Source organism: Hydra viridissima, unplaced genomic scaffold (assembly GCF_058129835.1).
Source record: "Hydra viridissima isolate aposymbiotic clone 2 unplaced genomic scaffold, HvirCarnegie_v1 scaffold_12, whole genome shotgun sequence".
Taxonomy (NCBI): Eukaryota; Metazoa; Cnidaria; class Hydrozoa; order Anthoathecata; family Hydridae; genus Hydra; species Hydra viridissima.
In genome coordinates, this window is record NW_028324311.1 from 13,960,376 (window position 1) to 13,983,057 (window position 22,682).

General features: G+C 28.4%; 3 protein-coding genes across 3 annotated transcripts; 2 read left to right on the forward strand and 1 right to left on the reverse strand.

Moving 5' to 3' along the window:
• Positions 1-1,162: 1,162 nt before the first annotated feature.
• On the reverse strand, positions 1,163-2,764 carry LOC149881404 (uncharacterized). The gene is made up of 2 exons (XM_090069886.1): positions 2,368-2,764; positions 1,163-2,223 (listed from the first exon to the last, which is right to left on the reverse strand). Exons 1-2 carry the CDS (start codon positions 2,708-2,710, stop codon positions 1,316-1,318), a joined length of 1,251 nt encoding a protein of 416 aa, XP_089926012.1. The 5' UTR covers positions 2,711-2,764; the 3' UTR covers positions 1,163-1,315.
• Positions 2,765-5,402: 2,638 nt separating this feature from the next.
• On the forward strand, positions 5,403-8,214 carry LOC149881405 (macrophage metalloelastase-like). The gene is made up of 7 exons (XM_090069025.1): positions 5,403-5,544; positions 5,634-5,903; positions 5,989-6,238; positions 6,379-6,600; positions 6,885-7,164; positions 7,390-7,679; positions 7,884-8,214. The coding sequence occupies exons 1-7, from the start codon at positions 5,449-5,451 to the stop codon at positions 8,072-8,074; spliced, it is 1,599 nt and encodes a 532-aa protein (XP_089925151.1). The 5' UTR covers positions 5,403-5,448; the 3' UTR covers positions 8,075-8,214.
• Positions 8,215-11,981: 3,767 nt separating this feature from the next.
• On the forward strand, positions 11,982-18,716 carry LOC145194011 (matrix metalloproteinase-25-like). Its single transcript, XM_080071587.2, has 7 exons — positions 11,982-12,234; positions 12,524-12,772; positions 13,218-13,467; positions 16,651-16,872; positions 16,990-17,266; positions 17,563-17,852; positions 18,163-18,716. Exons 1-7 carry the CDS (start codon positions 12,142-12,144, stop codon positions 18,249-18,251), a joined length of 1,470 nt encoding a protein of 489 aa, XP_079927713.2. The 5' UTR covers positions 11,982-12,141; the 3' UTR covers positions 18,252-18,716.
• The last annotated feature ends 3,966 nt before the right edge of the window (positions 18,717-22,682 follow it).

Below are 22,682 nucleotides of genomic sequence, written 5' to 3' on the forward strand. Positions count from 1 at the left end.
ATACCAATGAAATACTGAATCGCTATGTTATCAACACGATGATAACAATCTGTTAATATCGTATTAATAGCATAATGATTCAAAAAATTGTGTAAAGTTAAAAATGAAAATCGACTTTGTTCAAAAACAAATTAAAAAATACTTATTAGGCCGGGTGAATAAAAATGAGCAATTGCTTTTACGCAGTAATTGGTCAGCTTTACGTGAATAAAAACTTCAACAACTTTTCTTAAGTTTTTATTCACGTAAAATTGAGCAATTACTTAGTAAATTGCTTACCTTTACGTGAATAAAAATATGAGACAAACTGCTGAAGTTTTTGTTCACGTAAAGCTGACCAATTACTGAGTAAAAGCAATTGCTCATTTTTATTCACCCGGCCTATTGTTGATGATTACAAAGGCTGTTTCACTGTAGGTGTTCTTTAAGTTAAAGAAGAGCTCCAGTGAACCGTCATTGTAATTGTTGTTTGTAATCGTCATTCTTTGTATCTATTTTTTAAGTTACTTATTTTCTAAAAATATTGGACAAACTTGATAAAATTCTATGAAGTTTATCAAATATTAAGTTTGAACTTGAACAGTTCTAAAACAATGTTTGTATTTTTTGTCGATAGTTTTTCAATTTAAGGTCTTCTTCACACTAGTAAACTTTGACAGCTGATTGTTTGAAAAAAAATTAAAGTGGTGAATTTAATTCTTCTTGTAAGTAAAAGTAGAAAAACTAAATTTTTTAATAAGAGAGTTTAAAAAAATTAATAAAAGAGCAATCTTTTGATCGCTTCTAAGGAGACATAAAATACGAGTTCATTATTGCTAAATCAAGACTTTTGAAACAGTGAAATATCAATGAAATGAAACACATTTAGAATTACGTGATGAGAATTTTGAAAAATCCAAGTATGCGCAGATTTAGAGGTGGATTAAAGCTCATCAAACTAATATTGCTTGCTGCTTAACGACATTTTATCGGTAGAAGAAATGGTTGAGACAAGAAATGAGTGAGACAAGAAATAGTTGAACCAAAAAATGAGTGTGACAAGAAACGTTGTTGTGAACAAAAGAAACCTAAATAAGTTTTAAAATATAAATTTAATTTGTATATATTTATATATAAAAAAAAACTTGCAAACAAAACTTAACAAATAAAATAACTCGTATAGTTCTGTATTCTCTTTTTTTCATATATATGAAACTTAGCCGAAATAAATATCGATTATGATTCTCTTCATGATCTTTTTTTCCTTTCTTTAGATGACGTTTTAATGACATTCTGACTTTTTTTAATGATGTTCTAATGACGTTTTCATGACATTTTAATGATGTTTTACAACTGTTTCAATATGCAGTTTATAGTTGTTATCATAAAACGTCTTAATGGAGTAGGCTAAATCTTCGGCAAATTTGTCATAATCGTAGTCATTTCTATACTTTGAATGAACTTCAATTTGAATAGCATCTATATTGCCACCATTTATATTCCGGTTCGATCCATGCTCTAATATTGAATAACTACCCCGATAGTAGTGTCTTCCGCGTGGATGAAGTATTTTAGGAGAGGGGATAACTAAGTAGCCTTTTTCTGACAAGTAATACCCTAAACTCAGTTCTCCTCTGACCAACTGATCGAAAGGAACTTTGGCAACCCGACCTAAATTTTCAATAGATGTCATGTTTGTAGATAACCTATCGTTTTCCATTTCCGATCGCTGTAAACCATACCCTAGCATAATGAAACCGTCCGACACAGCGTTGCCATGTAAATCAAATATAATTCCTCTTCTTCCATTCAGATTTTTTTTCGCTCTTCTAACAAAATTGTGAAAGTCTTTCCAAGCTTGTTCCGCTTCAGGAACTCCAAATGCTGCAGCATCAATTTCTCTGTTGACATCCAGTTTTGTTCGATGCAGATGGTTAACGATAACATGAGGACGGTTACCAGTCACGTTTGCAAGATGCTTTTCTAAAGAATCGATAATATCAGTAGAAAAGTTGTCGTTGAAATCTTTAACACCACATTTTTGGAAGTTCTTGGATACGTTTTTCTTTTTTGCACAATCATGATTGTACACACATTTGTTTTCTACCCAGCATCCAGCATCGCGATCTGGTATAGACTTGGGACGTAAGTGACCGTCGTGGGAGGAAAGAATAATTATATTTGACTCTGGTTCACCTTCACGATATTCAACATATCGAGGATTATCATTTCCGTAACGAAATGCTATAAAATACAATTACTTTATATATATATATATATATATATATATATATATATATATATATATATATATATATATATATATATATATATATATATATATATGTATATATATATATATATAGCAAACAAAAATTAACTACAAACCTCGAGAACATAAAAATAAACTGGTCTTGTATTCATGCTCCAAATTCTTTACCCTCTTATTATTTATTTCAGTGAGTAAAAGTTCATAGCTGCTATAATTTTTCTGATTGCGTTTAATTTCCAGTACGGTCGTTTGAAATGTTCTTGTTTGTATAACGCCTGTCACTTTTTTTGGCTCAAATTCCATAAAGTTTTTTAAATAGTACGGGTACTTTTGATAAACATAATCAATGAGTTGGTGAGCAAGATTTCTATCGTCATCTAACTTTTTGAACAACACTTCTTTGGTGACGTTATTTTCAAACGAAGAGCACAAAGTTAGAAATAATAATAAAACAAGCATCGTTTTTTTTTTTTTTTTTTTTTTTTGCTAAAAGATTGAAATGAAATTCGGCTAAAAGAAAATTATGCTGAACATCTCTGCTGAACATTTAAGTAAACTAAATGATGTTTATTACAGGGAACAACAGCCTGTTCAATAACAAGCTTGTTTACCAAAACAAATTTACTGAGAAACATTTTTTTTTTTTTGTTATTATTATTTTTGTTTTTACGTTAGTTTTATATCCCACGGGTAGGTCTATTAGCGGCAGAAGTTTAGCGGAATTTATTTTAACGATTTAGCGTTTTAACTCGAAAGATGTAGCAAAAGTAGAAAAGTATGCAACGATCTCAAAATTTTTTTGTTAGTTAAAAAACATTTTTTTCGGAAAAAAAAATTATATGGGGTACAAATATAGGGGGTATACAGGCATAACACCGATGTTTCTATTTTCGTGATTTTTTACTTTGATGACTTGATTTTTTATTAAATTTGATATAATTAACAAGATTAATAAATTCAGTTTGTTGTTTCTTTCATTTCAAGCGTATAAAGCCGCGACATACAAATGGATGTCCCAGCTTCCTTCATGTGAAGTGTTGATCGAGTTTAATCGAGTTGGCTGTGTGAAATTGTGATCCTAATTGAATCTCTTTCAGATTCTACCCTTGAATTCGAAAAAAAAGGAATCTTAATTTGAATAACCTATTTTTATAATACTTGAAGTTTTTAAAGGTTTAATGACTTAGAAACGCGTTGTTAAATATAATAAGATTTAATAAGTAAATCTTAACCTATCAGTTCTTAAATGCCCTGCATGTGAAATGGATGATTAATTTAATAAATTTTTCTACATCAACAACAGATAGAAATCTCCAATCATAAGGTTTTGGTAACTAAGAGTGTTAATGGGTTTCGATTGCTTAACTTTTTTACTTTTTACTAAATTTTAACATGGTTAGTTTAATATTCCCTTAACGACTTGAAACATGGCATTAAATTCCGTGCATTTCGACACTTTTGGAATAATCGAGCTCGAAAATATATTTCAGCAAAAACTTCTCCTTGAGAAAATTTCTTATCCTTCAGTAAATCAAAAAAAAAAAACAAAAAAAAAAACCCAATTTAAAAGCGAATTAAACTTTTGCTGGTGATGTATTAAATCAAAGTCTTTATAAAAATGTGCAAACTAATTTGTAAAATAATTTATTTAATAAATATCTTTCATTCAAAACCAAAAAAAATAATGATAAAACTCTGAAATCAAATTTACCCATATTTCGTCAGGTTAGAATTATTTTGTTTTATCTCCAATTTTAAACGTCGGGAGAAAATGAATTGTTGATTTTACTTAGTAATGATTACTTTTAAAATACATTTTATTTTTAAAATTTTTTTTCTAAATAGTTTCTTTAGATATAAATTATTTGAAGAATAAGTTATTTCTTAAAAAAGTAATAGTAAAATTTTAAGTAATTTTTACTTATAGAAAAATTCAAAAACTTTCTTTCAACTTTTCAAATGGGAGATAGAACAAAATAATTCTAACCTAACGACTTGTAAAAAGCGAGCTAATAAAAAGGTCCTCTTTGTTAATGATATAAAAAACTGAATTTTTCAAATCATAAAAGAACCTTACTGTTTTTTGTTTTGCTAATCACTTTAACATATTTTACAGGACAGATTTGGATGTTGGCCAATAACAAATTTAACTTTTCATTATCAATTCATTTGCGTGCAGAAATTAATTATGAAATCACTGATAAAAAATTTGTAACGCCACTTTTGTAATTATTTGTGTGTCCAACAAAGGATTTGCCGCGTATACATACTGATACTGAAAACTTTAATTTCTTAAAAGAATAATTTCAACGCTGTAATAAATTTAAATAAATTTTTATATTTAATATTCGTTTTGGGTGGCTATATTATTTTTTTTTTACGGTAAAAATTATAAAAATAATTAATTTCCTTTTTAAAAAGTAGAAGATTGTAACATAAATTTTTGGCGTGTCATTTTACTGATTTAAATAATCTCTTAATTAATGTTCTTCCGGAAAAAAAAAATGATGAAAAAAAAATTTGTACCGTATCTAATCATTTGAAAAGAAAATTCTTTTAATATGTAAAGAAAGTATTTTTGTCCCTTCTCCTAAAAGCCTTAGGCGAGTCATGCTAATATTATACATAAATGTATTTTACAATTTTAAAAAAAGATATTAAATTTTTTTATATTATTTCTGCTTTTAGCAGTTTTATTTTTGGGCAAAATGTTTGTTCCTCAAAATGATCGTTTTTTAGGGCTTTTTTTTTTCTCTCCATCTTTCTAAAACCCAATAAAAACTTTCAAAACGAATGCTCGACTTGGCTATTGATTTGTTCAATAAAACAGAAATCATGTTTTGTTCAAATTTAAATAAACTCAAAGGTTTAAAGCAATCCTCAAATTTTATTGATGGTTTGAATGAAAAGGAAATGCATGATGATTAAAATGATGTTTAAAGTGAGGATCACTTGAATGATGATTTAATCAAAAAAGGATTTAAAACGCTTGTATACTTGATGTTTAGTCCATTCAATATCAACAAATTACTAGTCCAACTTTTTACGATAAACGTAATCTCTGCAATTAAATAAATTAGCCATGCGCGTGTTTCTTTAAATTAAAGGCGGTGGCTTTCCCTCGTGTTATTCAGTATAAGTAGCCTGCAGAATAAAGGTGATTAGGATTTTAAACTTTGAGATCCTTCAAACCAACAATGAGTCGATCAAACCTAGTCAACAAACTCTTGATTATTATCCTCAGCGTAATAACCAACCAACGAGTATTTACACAGGTTTCAAAAAGTGAACTAGTAAGATGTTTTAATGTTTTTGTTATTTTTCAAGCCTTAACAAATTGTGTAGCTTTTTAATATAAATTGCCGATATACTTGTCTTGAAGGATTACTTGGAGCGTTTAGGATACTACAGAGCTCCGGAAACCGAGAGTTTTCAAGACCAACCAATTGATTATGAAAATTCACTAAAAGAATCTTTACTAAACTTGCAAAGATTTGCAGGAATCACAGCTTCCGGAATACTTGATGATACAACAAAAGAATTAATTCAGACTCCCAGATGTGGTATGCCCGACTATACAAGCAGCTCTGGAAGCCTTACAGGCACCAGAAAAAGGAGGTACACACTTCAAGGATCAGTTTGGAAAAAAATGGTAAAGCAATCTTGAACTTTGAATATTAATATTGCAACTCTTTCTCTCAAGGATTTTCTTTTTATTACAAACTGTTACTTTCTAGAAACTCACGTGGAAGCTTCTAAATGATAATAACGATGGCTTAACACGCGAGCAAGTAGAAAACACGCTGGTAAAAGCCTTTTCGAAATGGGAAGAAGTGAGTAATTTAAATTTCCGAAAACTTGACTTAGAGAGCACCGAGAAGATTGATATTGAAGTAAAATTTGTTCAAGACTACCACCAAGATTATTATGCTTTTGATGGAGTCGGTGGAACCTTAGCTCACGCATTCTATCCCCACACAAATGAAGGTATATTCTGACTCGATTTATAGGATATTGAAAAAAAAAATTTTTTTTTTTCTTTTTTTTTGTATGAAACTTTTAAAAGTCATAAAATTTTTATAAAAATAAATGTTTTTCAAAACTTTAAAAACAAAATTTTTTAAAAGGTTTATCTGGCGATGTCCACTTTGATGACGCCGAACAATTCACTATTGGTTCACCAAATGGTCGCAATTTATTATGGGTGGCTATTCACGAGATCGGTCATAGCATTGGTTTGGAGCATTCAAACGTCAGAAACGCAATTATGTTCCCTTTTTATAGAGGGTACAAGGGGGAGAATTTTCCGATCACTGATGATGATATACTTGGAATACAAAATCTCTACGGTAAGATAGCTGCTCGTATTTGTCTAGGTATGATTATTTAATATGAAAACAATATCAGCAAAAAATAGCAAGATGAAACAACTTTTAAGTGGTATTTGAATTTTTGTACGCTTATGTAATACTGCCATAACACCTTATTTATAACAAAAAACTTAAAAAATATCAAAAAGTTTTTACTTTATATTTTAATGTTACTCTTTAGTGATGATTTTAAGATCAAATATTTTTATCTCGTAGCTCGTCCGTTTTTATTTATGATTATTCTATCTGTATGTGCGTTATAGGCTCCAAAGTCAAAACATCCAACGAACCATTAATTAAAGAAACGGCAGTAAAAACTAATAAAATAACAAACCGTTGCCCAAAACGAATTAAAGGCGCAATTTTTGAAAAAGGGACTGGTTTTACCTACTTCTTCAACGACGACAAAATGTATAAAATCAATGAGCATCTTAATAGTACTGAGGGCCCATATGATATCAAGGATTATTTTCAAGAACTACATAGTGTCGATGCAGCGTATATCGATAAAAAAGAACACCTCAATTTTTTTAAAGGAACAAAGTAAAAAGCGCATCTTTTTTTTGTTTTTTTGTTTTGTTTTCTTGTTTTTTTATTTAAGTTTTTGAATTTATATATTGTAAAAAGACTTTATTACTAATCTATGTGGTTACAACCTCCGTTGTTAATTTGATAATCACTGTTAATAATTTGATATGTTCAAATATTCTGTAGCTTATAAATAAAGCAAGTTAAGGATTATACTTTTAAGATAAACGTTTACTTCAGGTACTACAAGTATGCGAGCATGAACAATCGAACGTTAATAGAACGTGGTTCAATTTTCAGCAAATATAAGGGACTTAAACACAACGTTAAGTTTATAGATGCTGCTTTCCTATGGTATATCAACGGAAAGACATATATATTTGCAGGCGAAGATTATTACCGTTACGACGGCTATTCTCAATTGATGGACTTAGGATATCCACGTGAAATTAAAAAACATTTGATCGGTGTCCCAACAAATATAGATTCAGCTTTTGTATGGAAAAACCATGCGCTTTACATCTTCAAAGGTTAAAAATTCAATCTCGCAATTATTTTAATTCTGCCTCTCCTTCTGCTCTCTTTTGCTTTTTATTTATTATTTCTGAAACATTCATTCTAAAAATTTGAAGGTCTATATTACGCTTACGAATAACATATTTATAATTTTAACTAGACTCGTCATATATTTATAATTTTAACTAGACTCGCTATATATTTATAATTTTAACTAGACTCGCTATACTACCGCACAAATGAAAAGTTCCAAGTTATTAAAAATTACCCGAAAGAATTTGCCAATGTATGGGTTCGCTGCAGTTCTGATCTCGTGCTTGACGAATTAAAAAGTGGCGTTGAAGCTTCCTTCAACCTGAGTTTGAGCTGTGTTTTGTTTTTAATGTTAACTTGTTACTTTTTATTGTAAAATTTTTACATTTTTTACTGTAACATCTTTATTTTCCTAACTTAATAACTATTTTATAAGTATTTTAAATTTGTATTATATCTATTTTATAAATAGCCTAAACTAATTTCATATTTATTCATTTTTCATTTGTTGTTCAATTTCTTCTACTTTTTTTGTATTTAGTCATTTTATTGACTTCTTCACTAATTATATTCATTAATTATTTTTTATATAGTAATTAACAATTATTTATTAATACTTTTGTTAACTTCTTGTAAATACTTTTTTGATATTTAAGTTTTTAAATTTTGAATACAAGAAATTTTTTTTAAAAAATCTTTGAAGTATAAGTTCTTTTGTTAGCTTTCGGTTTAAGTTTCTGTTCTAAGTTTACACGTTCTAACAAAATGTAAGCAGGTCTAGCTATCACTCAAGATGAGCGTAAGAACGTCAAACAGTTGAGAGAAAGAAAAAGGAAGAATGCTAATGCCATTTTTATTTACATACTCTTTCAGCCAGAGCTATTACACGTCATTTGGACGCATAGCGGTAAGGGCGGATGGAACTAAGGGGGCATTTCAATGTTCAAAATATAAATAAAAGTTGAAATAGATTAAATAAAAATAAGCTTTGATGAAAATAAAATAGATTTTTATATATTACAATAAACTATAATAATGGAATAACAATGACACCCGTAAACAGAATTTAAAAAAGTACTTTCCCAGATTTAAAATTCTTTTTCTGCTGAAACCGCACTAATATCAAGTTAACTTTATTTTGATTTACCTGAGATATGGAAAATAATACGAGATACAATTTATTACTGACAGAAGCATAAAATCGGTTGTCTTTTCGTCGTTAAATTCCTCAAGAAGTTAAGTGATGCCTGCTTAATCGCAAGTGAATTGCAGATAGCGCAGTCTTCTTCGTAACATTAAAGGAATGTGTGCTCTTGCCCCAGCAACTAAATGAGTATTTCTGCATTAAAGCGCAGAAAAAATTTGATTTAAATTTTCGGCGAGGCAGCTGCCACAGGTAAGTGTTATGTCAAAGCTACAGTTAGGTCACTGCTTCATTGGTTTTCTCAAAACCTGAAGACTATGTTTGTAAGCCTTTTATCCACTAACATAACTGAGCCAAATGCTACAGTTACGTTAGTGGATAAAATACTTAGATGGTAGTCTTCAGTTTTTGAGAAAATCAATGAAGCAGTGACCTTACCCACGAGACCATTCAATAAATTATTTAAAGCGGCTAACACTTAGTACAATGGAAGGCACACAAAGTTTAAACAAATAAAATTTGTATGCATGAAAATTCTGTAAACTACCTAATATTGATTACCGGCAGTCTTGCAGCAGCTCTCCAAATAACTATTGGTAATATTATACTGTTTTTATATAAAGAAAATATTCTCATGGTCATGGGCGCCTGCACACCGGACGTTGAGGGACACTTTCTATTAGAGGAAGTTTTTTTAACTTAAAGCTGGTTTCCACTTATGGAAAACATTCCCGGTGAAAGAAATTATATTAAGATAATATTTACCACAAATATATTTCCTAATACTTTATTATTATTTAATTATAGTTTAGCTGTAATTTAGTCATTTTATTATTAAACTTCTATTTTATTACAATTTAGTTATCACTTAATCTTTTTGTTGTTACTTAATAATAGTTTTATTATTATTTGTAGCTACGTTTTTTTTATTTTACTATTATATTACTACTTTTATTTCATTATTATATTAATATCATTTTATTGTGGTTAAATTTTTGTTTTATTATTTTTATATTTTTATTGTTATTATTATTTTTTCATTGTTTTTCTTCTACTACATCATTGTTTTATTTTTCGAAAGTGGAAATCATTTTAAAAAGATTTCTCCAGAAATCTGGGGAATATGGCAAGCAACAGCTGTTCTTGACTTTTAAACTTCCCTCTTCGCAATTTTTAATCCACCAATGAATTAAATGGCAATTGAATTACGATTGGATTGTATTATGATGAAAAATGCATTCTTACCAAATTACAACCAAAATGACATATTAGTTAAAAAAATTTCAGTTGTGAGAACTGCAAAATATTTAACCATAAACAGCTGGAGAGAGGTTATTAGCAAATATAAAGAAATTATTATCTTTGCGAATAACAAATAACAAGAAAGGTTGAAACAGTTTTTATCAAATAATCCTAAAAACCAACCAGTGCTTTCTGTGCAAAATTTCAAATAAAAATACAGATCCACGTTAAAAATTAGACATTAAACAGAATTCCATGAAAATATTGACTTTTTGAAGAGACATCAAAGTGTTTGTTTTTATCTTAAGACTTTATTATCTTTGTTAATCTATCCGCAATCCCTTTATAAGATGAAACATAATCGCATATATCTATACAGAGATTTAAGTCATCGGCTGGGGTTTTTCTTTACCGGATTTTCACTATCAATATTGGTTTTAAATTTTTAAAATTTTATTTATTGATATAAAACTCCATTCCGGACAGTACTATTTACCGATTTATATAACAATCGATTCTACTCTGAGCCACCATTTTTGTTTCTGAACAGGCTTAAAATATCTAAATTAACTAAATAAACTTTAAGTAACTAGTTAACTTTAACTAAAATTACTTTTAAAGAGATCTTTTAAAGCTATCAATACTTTTGCCTTTGTCGTGATCATCGTTTTAAATTCTTAAAATCTTTTTTTAACAACTTCTAAAAAAATATTTAGAATTGATGTTATACATTATTTTGCTCAATGAAATTTCATTCGTCGAATATAAAACGCGAACCTAATAAAAATAGTAAAAAACCTTTTCCTAATAGCAACTCTATCTATTAAATAGCTTTTTAACTATCAATTTTTTTTTTTACATATTTATAATATATTTTATTGATATTATTGACAACGTCTCCGTAAACATTTATTATTAACGCCTATAATTGTGTTTATTATTTTTTTTTTAGACTTTCATTGTCCTTCATATTTTAATGTCACATTTATTGTTTGAGCTTGTATTTATATTAAAACAGCTTAAAATGGTGATAAAAAAAAATTAGATTTCATGCATTTATTTTGTCATAATCAATAACTTGTTGATTCGGACCTTATATATACTTTATTATGATAAATATGCGAATTAAGTACATATAGTGGCTATAACTTCCTATGAACGTTGAGTGCCGGAAGAGTACAACTACTTAAGCAATCGAAAATGTTTAATTTCTAGTATTTAGTTATAGTTTTACATCCGGAATCGATGAAACATAAAAGTTGCAGAAAAAGTTCAATTCATCTGTTGTTCTTGCAACTAAGCCTTTGTTAAGTATACGGCAGAATGCAGTAGCTCTGCTAAAGGCTTCTCACTGTCTAATTTCTAGCTCGTTCTCCACTTCGTTAAGTATGTATTCCTTTAAACATCGCAGAAGAACGCTCACCTGTTTATACAAAGAGAGTCAACATCAGAAAACACTCATCATGCCCAATTTTTTATATATACATCTAGGATTATAAAATAGTTGATCCCAGCGATTTCACCCAAAATAATCACAAACATATAATGACAAATGCCATTAGATAACAACCCCGAAAATATCCCCATTAATATTTAAAACGAAGTTTTGTATTTTACCGCTTCCATTAAGGAAACCCCTTCTAGATTCCTTTATGAAAAAGTGTCAAGTTAAACAAAGGTCTTCAATTTAAAAAAAAATCAGATTTTAATAACTGAATTAGATTACTAGCTTATTTGCATGAGTTTTTTTTTTCTTTAATACTGGTAAAAATTTATTTCAAATATTAGTCATTTTTTACTTATTATTTCTGTTCTTATTTTTTTAAGGATACCGACAAATATTTTATTTACATCTTTTTATTGGGTAAACATTTGTCAAATGTTTTCTTGAAAAACATTTGACTTTTTTCACAGTCTTTTTTATGACGAAGCATTAATAACTTTGGGTGCAATTGTGAGTTGATTTCCGGGCTTGGCCCATTACGAAAGAAATAGTCACACCCAAATTAATAATACTACATGAATTTTGATTTGAGAATTTTACATATGCAACAAAAATGATGCGCACATTTTTCGTGGGTATTTTCTGGATAATAAGTAGCGCTAAATCAGCTCCATTGCATTACACAGAAGTTTCTGTACAGGCTGTGGTAAAATGTTTTTATTATTAATTTGGCATAATGCATGTGTAAGCTGTGTGTGAGTACGTGTTTATATGTATGTATTAAATGTGTGTGTGTATATATATATATATATATATATATATATATAATATATATATATATATATATATATATATATATATATATATATATATATATATATATATATATATATATATATAAACATTTTCATATGTTTATATATATGTATATATATATAAACATATGAAAATATGTTAAAAAAACTTTAATTTCGTTTTTTTACCATAAATTTCAGCAATATCTGTCTTTACATGGGTACTTTGAAATTCCTGATCCAAGGGTAGGACTACTACTTGATGAAACAGCTATCAAAAAGTCGTTAGAATCTTTACAGAGGTTTGCTAATATCCCTGTAACGGGAGTTTTTGATGAAAAAACTGCTAACTTGATAGTGATTCCACGTTGCGGCCTACCTGATATTAGCAAAACACATGACACCAGAAAGAGAAGGTATGCAATTCAGGGAACAAGATGGCAGAAATCCGTAAGAACTGATATTTTCCTATCATCTTTTTTGGATCTTGATTTTGTTTATTCGCTAATATCTACTTTGTTCTAAAATTTACTAGTTAAATTTTTTCAGTTTAAAAAACGAAGAAATTTTTCTTATAACTTAGTTAGAGATTAGCTTTGTTTCATTTGATTAAAAAAGCTCAATTATTGATTCAAAAGTTGTTTGTCAAACTTGTCAAAGTTTGTTTTTTCTAATCCGTTTTTATGGGAATAAAAAAAAGTCGATTCCGGCTATATAAACTGATCACGTGGTTTATGTCATTAAATTTTCGGTTGAACATTTTCAAGAAAAGCGAGTTCCCTTAAAAATACATAACTTTTACGTTTTACTTCGCGCTATAAGTTGATTTTCCTGCGATAATTTTGGCCTTAAATACTTTATTTTTTTAAATTTTTTTTCAATGCTTAAATTATAGAAACTCACGTGGAAACTTCTAAATGATAATAACGATGGCTTAAGTAGAAGTCAAGTTGAAGACACTCTACTGCAAGCTTTTGCAAGATGGGAGGCAGTTACGAACTTGAATTTTCGTAAACTTGAATTAAATAGTACAGAAAAAGTAGATATTGAAGTTTCATTTGCTCAAGATTACCACAAAGATCCATACCCTTTTGATGGACCCGGTGGTACGCTAGCTCATGCATTTTACCCACATAATAATGAAGGTAATTATCTTAAAAAATTCCTAATTCAATATTTTTTTCGTTAAGTCTGTATTAAATACGCTAATTCACTTTCCAACTCTCGAAATGTAAAGTGCATTACTTCTGTGTACAATACCAGGATTTCGCACGTGGTAAGGACTCAACAGTAGTGATCGACCGGATCAGATATTTTGCCGGAACCGGAACCAAACCGGTAATAGATTCTAAATATTCCTAACCGGAACCGGAACCGAAAATAAATCCAAAACGGAACAGGAACCGAAGCCGGAACCGAAAATAAGTAATATATTTTTAAAAAGTTAGTTCTAATTTAAACAAAAATTAATGTAGTAAAAATAACTAAAATTTTACATTTTTTTTTAAAGTTTTTCCGAAACCCAAGGCATAGAGAAGCAGTTAGACAATCCAAAAAAATCATTTAACACCTAAATGATTTTTTGGATTGTCAAAATGCACATTAATCGTTTTCCCCTGTTCGAAGTTGCGCAATAATTTTTACAATGTGCGAAAAAGATGAGCTGCAGGAGCCAAATTCATCTTTAGGAGGTTCAAAATTGTCCATTTGGATCATGACAATATGTTTAAGAAAATGAGCTGGTAAGAATCAGAATGGTGTAACTTCAGCTCAAATAATAGCGATAAAAACATTACAAGATATGAATATTAATTTAAAGTTAATTTAAACAAGAAAATTAATTAGTTTTCAAACAAAGCCAAATTTTATTAACATTAATTCTCAAGCTTAACAACTAATTTAAAAATTTTTTTAATCATTTTTATCAAAATGATCATAACGGTATTATGCTAAATAAAGCTTTATAATATATATTTTCGATAGCATTTTGAGCCGGAAATCCGGCCGGAACCGAAATCGTAAATATACCCGGAACAGGAACCGGATTTTCGGTTCTGGTCGTAATTTTGGCCGGAAACCGGATCCGAACCGAATTCCGGTCGATCACTACTCAACAGTTGTAGCGATTAAAAAAACAACATCTTTTCACTTTTTTTCCAAAAGAAATTTGTTCATTTCTATTTGTTTTAACGATTTTTTTTTTCCTTTCAACAAATTTTTTTTAAGTCTCGCGCCAAAATCTCATAAAAAAACAAAAAAACTTGTAAAATATTAGCATGGTAACACGGGGGTAAAATTTTCCAAAAAAACAAACAAAAAAAAAACAGTTTTGTAAGAACCGTCTAGTATTTTAGTGAAAAATCCTAAGAAACGTTGAAATTTCTAAAATATGTCGAAAGAAAATTCGAATCTTAGCTTCTTGAACTTATCTATCAAAACCCATTCTGGTCCACCTTTGTTTAACTTATTTTTGCACTTTTACCTGAATTACTTTCTACTAACCTCCAAAGCCATGTTTCGAAACCCAATGCCATTTTGATTTTATTTAGAATTACTGTTTATTTGAGTAAAAAAGCGCAATCTTAGAATTTCTCACATTCCATTCACTCAAACTAAAAAAAAGTAAGATCTGAGACAACTTTTATTGTAGCTTCATTCATTTTAAATAATTTTTTTGGCTAACCTGTGATACCAATAGTTTTTTAATATCAAATTTTTAGTAATTAACAAGATATATAATAACTACCGTAAAGAGTGCTGCTACGATTCACAGATTTTTCAGATAGGTTAAAAGACTTTAAAAAATTAGGGTATTTTTTTGTTTTGTTGATTCTAAAAATGTTGTTAAATAACATCATCAAAACTAAAGTGTGCCATATAAATTTTTCTCAGCCAACAATGATACAAGCTGTCCAAGCCAAGGGGCTAAAAAGATTCACCAGCTTTTAAAAGAAAACATAACCAATTTTTAGCGAATTATTTAATGTCTTCTTCCACCCCAAATTTGAATTCACTTGATCAATCAGGAGTTTTGAGGACAACAAGGGACACAAAAAGATCTATGCAAGCCTCAAGTCTCTTAAATTATCAATTACAAGAGCTTGAAACTCAAACTCAAGGGAATACCTATCAGTACTTGCTGTCAAATAAAATAAATGCATTATATGCGGTATATTCATCCTAAAATTTTCAATTTGAAACCCAATATTATTTAACTGGATTAAGATTTTGAAATGATCCTACACAAAAAAAAAAACGCTCAAAAAAATGCTCTTTGTGTGCGGTGCGTTTTGGTCTTTTCTTTTTTATTTTTTCTTCGGTCAAAGCATTAAAATATTCATCTAATGGATCAGTAAACTTTAAAACATGTATCAGCAATTTCATTTTTCGAATTTTTTCAATTCATTTTACAACAGTTGCAATAAGGATAGGTTAAATGAAATATTTTATAATAGTTAATAATTATAATTATAATTTTTCATTGTGATTCATAATTTTTAATAATAATTTTTAAAATTTTTAAAATTTTTTCATAATTTTTCATAATTTTGATTGATCTACTTTTTACTACTATTTCCTACTGAAAAACTCTGAGTTAAGCTCATGGCCACCGAGAAAGGGGGGTGGGGTGGGGAAGTCTCCCGGGGCCCCGCGTGTGTACAAATAATTTTTTAAAATAATTTTTAAAAGATTCAATTAACTTTAATTTTTAATTTTCAATGACCAGAGCACGCTTCTATTGGTCCTGAGTATATAATTGATCATAATTAGGACCCATAAAGAACACTTCCCTCAGTCCCGATATTTTTCTCGGTGACTATGGTTAAGCTATAAACACTAAGAACGGTTTTCATTGTCAAACTTTTTACTCCTAGCTGTTAATATCCTCGCAAGACCTTTTAAAAGTTAATTTTTCAGGAAAAATTGCAAAAAAGTTTAAAATAAGAAAGACTTATTTTAATAATAATTATAAACTTCAGCCTATAATATCATATATTCGTCGATAATAATAGTCATGCAGTCAATCATGTCACCTCCAGTTAAAAATTGGCCGGTTATAGGTCAATTATATAGTTAGATATGTCAGCACTAGATTTTGTTAAAACAAAAAACAAACAAAAAAACAGTTATAATTACATAACTTATTTTAATAAATTAGGTATTTGTATAATTTATAATAACAATCCTTCAGGTCGAAATGTGATGCAATCTATTTTCAAGACAGAATTTTCTTCACAAAATATTGTCTCTTTTTTTAACAGTTTGATTGTACCTTGAATTTTTAAATTTTTGAAAAAAATTATAAAAAATAATATTTCTCATTAAAGGTTTATCTGGTGATCTTCATTTTGATGATGCAGAGCAATTTACAGTGAGCTCACCAAGTGGTCGAAATTTGCTATGGATTGCAGTACATGAAATTGGACATAGTATTGGTCTGGAACATTCAAACATACAAGACTCTATTATGTTTCCTTGGTACAAAGGATATATGGGAGATAATTTTCCTCTTACACAGGATGATATTTTTGGAATACAAACTATATACGGTAGATAATCATATAGGGTAGATAATAATCACGTTTTAATTTATTTATAGGTGATAGTAGTAAATGAGAAGATGAGTTTTTGATTTTTTCTTTTCAGTTTTTTTCTTTTTATTCCAGGATCAAAAGCTGCACAAACAACGGAATCAACTTTAACAACAACACCAACAGCCAAAATAAGCCCATCAATAGTTCCGTGTTCAATGAAAGGGGGTGTTTTTGAAAAATCAACTGGAGTCACTTACATATTTAATGGCAATAATCTATACAAAATTGATCAGTACTTGAAAAACACTGAAGGCCCTTTCAACGTATCTAAGATTTTGCCAGAAGTCAAAAGTGTGGATGCTGCATATGTTAACAGCAGATCAGAAGTTGTTTTCTTTAAAGGGACAAGGTTAAAAAGACAAACTTTTATTAGAAACCAGGTTTATTTAGACCAAAGTTTATGAGAGCCTTTTTTTCTAAAGGACAAAATTTTTGAGGAATAATTTGAGTCAAACTTGCCGCGACTTTTAAGCTTTTTTTTTTTTTTATCAAAATTGCGGACCTCTCGTACAGTTCGATTCATTTTGACTAACAAAAGTTTTGTTTTTGTCCTCTTTGGTAATTTTTTGAATACAAAATGAGTAAATAAAAAATGTATGCATCTTTATATTTTAATTGCTAAAGAACGATATTTATTTTTTATAGCTATTACATTTACAAAAGTTTGTCAGAATTAGTTCTTATTGAAAATGGATCCATTTTTGACAAGTTCATTGGCCTCAGGAACACCACGCAAAAAATTGACGGTGCTTTTATTTGGACAGGAAATGGAAAAACATATTTGTTTACTGGAGATCTATTTTATCGGTTCAGCGACTACTCAAACGTTGCTTACTATGACTATCCTCGTAAAATTTCCGAATATTGGAAAGGAATACCCGGACAAATTGACTCTGTATTTGTTTGGAAAAATGGAGTAACATATTTTTTTAAAGGTTAATAAACTGATGGATTTTATCTTTTGAATTATTAAATTTTCAATTTTATCATTTTATTAACAATTTTTTGATTATATTTATTGTTAATATTTTTATTTTGAATTTTTTTTTTCTGATTTTTTTATCCTTTATTTCCATTATTATACTTTACTTTTAATTATTTTTTATAATTATTGATATTTAATGTCCCATTTTTAATATTTTTATTAAAACTTTATTATTATGATTGTTACTATTTTTATTCTACATTCTTGTCTTGCTGATCAAATCTTTTTTTTTAAACTAAAATTTATGTTAACATCTTTAGGTTCTCAATTTTATCGCATGAATGAAAGGGCAGAAGTGGAAAACTATTACCCAAAATCTATTGGTGGATCGTGGATGCAGTGTCGTTAGATAAATTATGCATTATTTATGATAAAACATCAGCTTATGTAGCAATCATAAATGTTTATAGAATTATGCTTTTATTGAAAAATTACTCTTAGCCTAAAAAAAAAAATTTTTCTGTTATAGAAAAGCATATTTGTCTTCAATAATTAAGTAGAAATAATTACACTGTATATTCAAAACTATAACGCATTGTGCACTGATTTTGAAATATTTTACGCTTTGACTAATTCTCTCTTTTTAGTTTTTCTTATTTTCCTCGTAAAAAAATTTTTAATGTGGAACAAGAGCTTTAACTGATTTTAATTAAGACATTAAAAATGCGTTATTTATATTTTGTAAATATCAAATTTGTCAAGATCAGAATTTGGGTAGGGGGTGAAAAAAACGCAAACAGTTTTTTTTAAGTTGTAATATCGCTGAAATGTTGCAAGTTTGAAAAACTAAAAAAAGATTGAAAAAATATATAAAGTCAGTTTATATCTTCCATAGTGCTCTAAAGTTTGTCAACATTTCGAAAAGTTATCATTTTTACGATAGTTCTTAATATTTTAAAACTTGTTTCTTCCCAAATTTAATTGCTCAAATTATTATGTATTAGAACAAGAGCTGGTCCAAGAGATTAGTTGCATACTTATATACATTTGCTTTGATAAAATAAACGAACCATAAATAGGATATTAGACCACATGAGTTTAAGATTGTGTGTGAATATTCCCTTATGAACTACTTTCTCGGTATCGATGTCAAATGGTATCAATTAATCGAAAGTTGAAACAAAATGATAAAAGGTATATGAGCGAAAGTAAAAGTTTATAAAGCTTTGACTTCATCACTCTGGTGATGTTTTAGAATTAGCTGGTTTGTCTTCAGATGATGATTCTGAAGATAAGATTTATCAGGTCGAGGAACTGACTCGCTACGGTACGATTCTGACAATGATGATGAGATGATGATGATGATGATAATGATGATGATACCATTTAATTAACTCAAATTGTAGCAACTAATGTTCCCAACGTTTCCAAGATCTTCTAATATACCCGAAAAAGCTCATGCATACCGTAAGAGAAACAAAGATCCACCTTCGAAGTACTAACTTCCTTTGAAAAGTCAGTAGCTCTCCAGCAGCTGAAATATATCCGATGGAATGTTTCTCGCAATTTTTCATTTCAGACCAAACTGCACAGCACGTAAAAACATGAAAAAATGTCAATGCCAATGCTGTGAAGGTTTGTAAGTTTTTTGTGATATACTTGCTCTTAGGAATTGTAAAAGTTGCCAGCTTATTCACTGTACTGGTCTCAAGGCTTCAGATAACCTCTAATTGCTGACTTAATGTCACTGAAAAGATTCAAATCACTAAAAATATGACACAACAGAAATGCAACCCGAGCCTTATCATTACTATACGGGTTGACAACACACGGTCATTCAGAAGCGCCAAGTTATTATACGCAAGCGCAGTAGTAACTTTAAAAAAAGTCAAATTTTGATAATGGCTACGGTCCGTAGCAACGAATTTTTTTATTTAGTTGACTGATTATTTATACATGTTTTCACATTAATCAACATTTTAAACTCTTTCTAAAACTGAAATCATAATAAGCATATCTCAGTTGCATAAGAAAATGAATCAAATAAGCTTAAGACTATATCAAAAAGTTTAAAGTTGCGCTTTTCTAAGTAAATTAACATTCTTGAATATGCTGATTTGTTTACACTCTTAAAAACACATTATCTAATTTTCTGAGCGTAGAAATTTAATAATTTTTTCGTTTTAAGTTAGATAAATTGTGTCTAGATTTGAAACTGTATTCATATCTGAGATTACAATTTTTTTTTTGTTAAAATATATAGTTCTTCTTACTTATAAATTTTACTATCTATGACAGAGTGTATTTTACTATCTATGACAGTTAGATACCCAGTATCCCAATGACATAGTCTATGTTCAATTCTTAATTTATAATTAAGTAGAGCTATATTAAAATTAATAATAATACAGGGTTCATGGCACTCAGGGAAAACCTGGAAAACCAGGGAAAAGTTTTTAAAATTTAGAAAATCAGGGAATACCTAGAAAAGTCAGGGAATTTTTCTTGAAAATCTTGAAAATCAGGGAAAACTCAAGGAATATTTTTTATTTTAATATTCAGATTGAAGTAACTTTACAGTATCCAGTTTTTAAATCTTTTTTAATATTAAAAGTTGCTCTATACAGTGGCTTTATAACATTTATAATAAATAGTAGCTATATTAGATAAATGAATTACTATAGTAACTATATGTTTTGGGAACAAGGATTCAGTTGCAAAAGTAATATATCCTTCAACATAAACAGGGAAAACTATATACTTTCCACCGCATGAACTCAGGGAAAAAATATTTAAAAATATAGGAAAAGCAGGGAATTATCAGGGGAAAATGAATTTTCAAAACTGCCATGAACCCTGTAATAATAATTGTATTATTATTATATTGTGGTTTTGTCTTAGTGAAGCTACTGCAATGTTTGCACTTGCTCCACTATGACAAAACCACACATGTAATATGGTAGTAATACTAGTCTAATATTACTACCATATAATATATTTGTGTTTATATATAATAAATAAAAATAGTAAGCAAATCTATTCAAGATTAATAATAAAAAATGTGTATAAGCTACGCAAATCAAAGGTGGGCTTTAATTTGTTACATCCTACCATTATACAGATTCAGGAAAGCAGCTGGTAGAACTATCACTTGGCATTAACTTTGAGTATCTGAATGTAAAGTGAAAAATGTGTTATGCTCTATCAAAGTTAAAGATTTAATATTACTAAACTGTAGCCATTTATCATTATTATTTTTTTCATAACAAACTTTATTTATGAGGTTTGTTTTTAATACCTCTAAACTTAAGTTATTGATAGTTATATATATTTTGATATATGATTACAAATTTATTTAACTAAAATAATATTTGCTATAATTAGGCTGATGTATCAGAAACAAAGGAAATATATTGTTACAGAACTAATCGTAAACATTTTGTTGTCAAAGTTTGAAAAATACCTCTGAGGTTCACCATTCCACCCTCTATACACACACACACACACACTCACACACACACACACACACACACACACACACACACACACACACACACACACACACACACACAAACACAGAGAGAGAGAGAGAGTTTATTATTAGTATATATATATATATATATATATATATATATATATATATATATATATATATATATATATATATATATATATATATATATAGTCCAGTATTTTATCAACTCATAATTTATTTTTAAATTAGTAGAAGCAAATTTATATATATTTGCTAAAACTGTTTAAAAGTCTTATGAAAGCATTATAATGATTTTTTTTTATAGTAATATTAGCATAATTGTATACAATGCTACAACTGTTTATAAGTTTTCAAGAAATTATTGTAATGATTTATTGATATTTTTGCAATATTTTAATACAAATTTATTAATACTACCAGTTATTTTATACTTTTACTTATAAATGGAGACTAAGTCTTTATAAATTGTTATAAAAACTAATTATTGGGAAAAGAACAAGATTATTTAATTTAAAACTCCATAACTATAGTTTTATAATTATGGAGTTCTTATTAGCATATGTTATGTTTTGAAAATTTTTGATTTTTGTAAGGAAGTAGTTTAATAAGTTACACATTGATTAAATTTAACATTTATCTGTACTAAAATGATTAATTACGTCATATTGTTCAAAGGCAATATGACATGATTTCCATCATGTAAAGTGATCTTTCCAAGATCCACAGCCATTTTGAAAATATTTATAAAATAAATGATTTTAACAAAAATTAAAAGAATTGTCTTATTTATTAGAATATATATATATATATATATATATATATATATATATATATATATATATATATATATATATATATATATATATATATAAAAACACAAATATATTATATGGTAGTAATATTAGACTAGTATTACTACCATATAATATGTGTGGTTTTGTCATAGTGGAGCAAGTGCAAACATTGCAGTAGCTTCACTAAGACAAAACCACAATATAATAATAATACAATTATTATTACAGGGTTCATAGCAGTTTTGAAAATCCATTTTCCTCTGATAATTCCCTGCTTTTCCTATATTTTTAAATATTTTTTCCCTGAGTTCATGCGGTGGAAAGTATATAGTTTTCCCTGAGTGCCATGAACCCTGTATTATTATTAATTTTAATATAGCTCTACTTAATTATAAATTAAGAATTGAACATAGACTATGTCATTGGGATACTGGGTATCTAACTGTCATAGATAGTAAAATACACTCTGTCATAGATAGTAAAATTTATAAGTAAGAAGAACTATATATTTTAACACAAAAAAAAATTGTAATCTCAGATATGAATACAG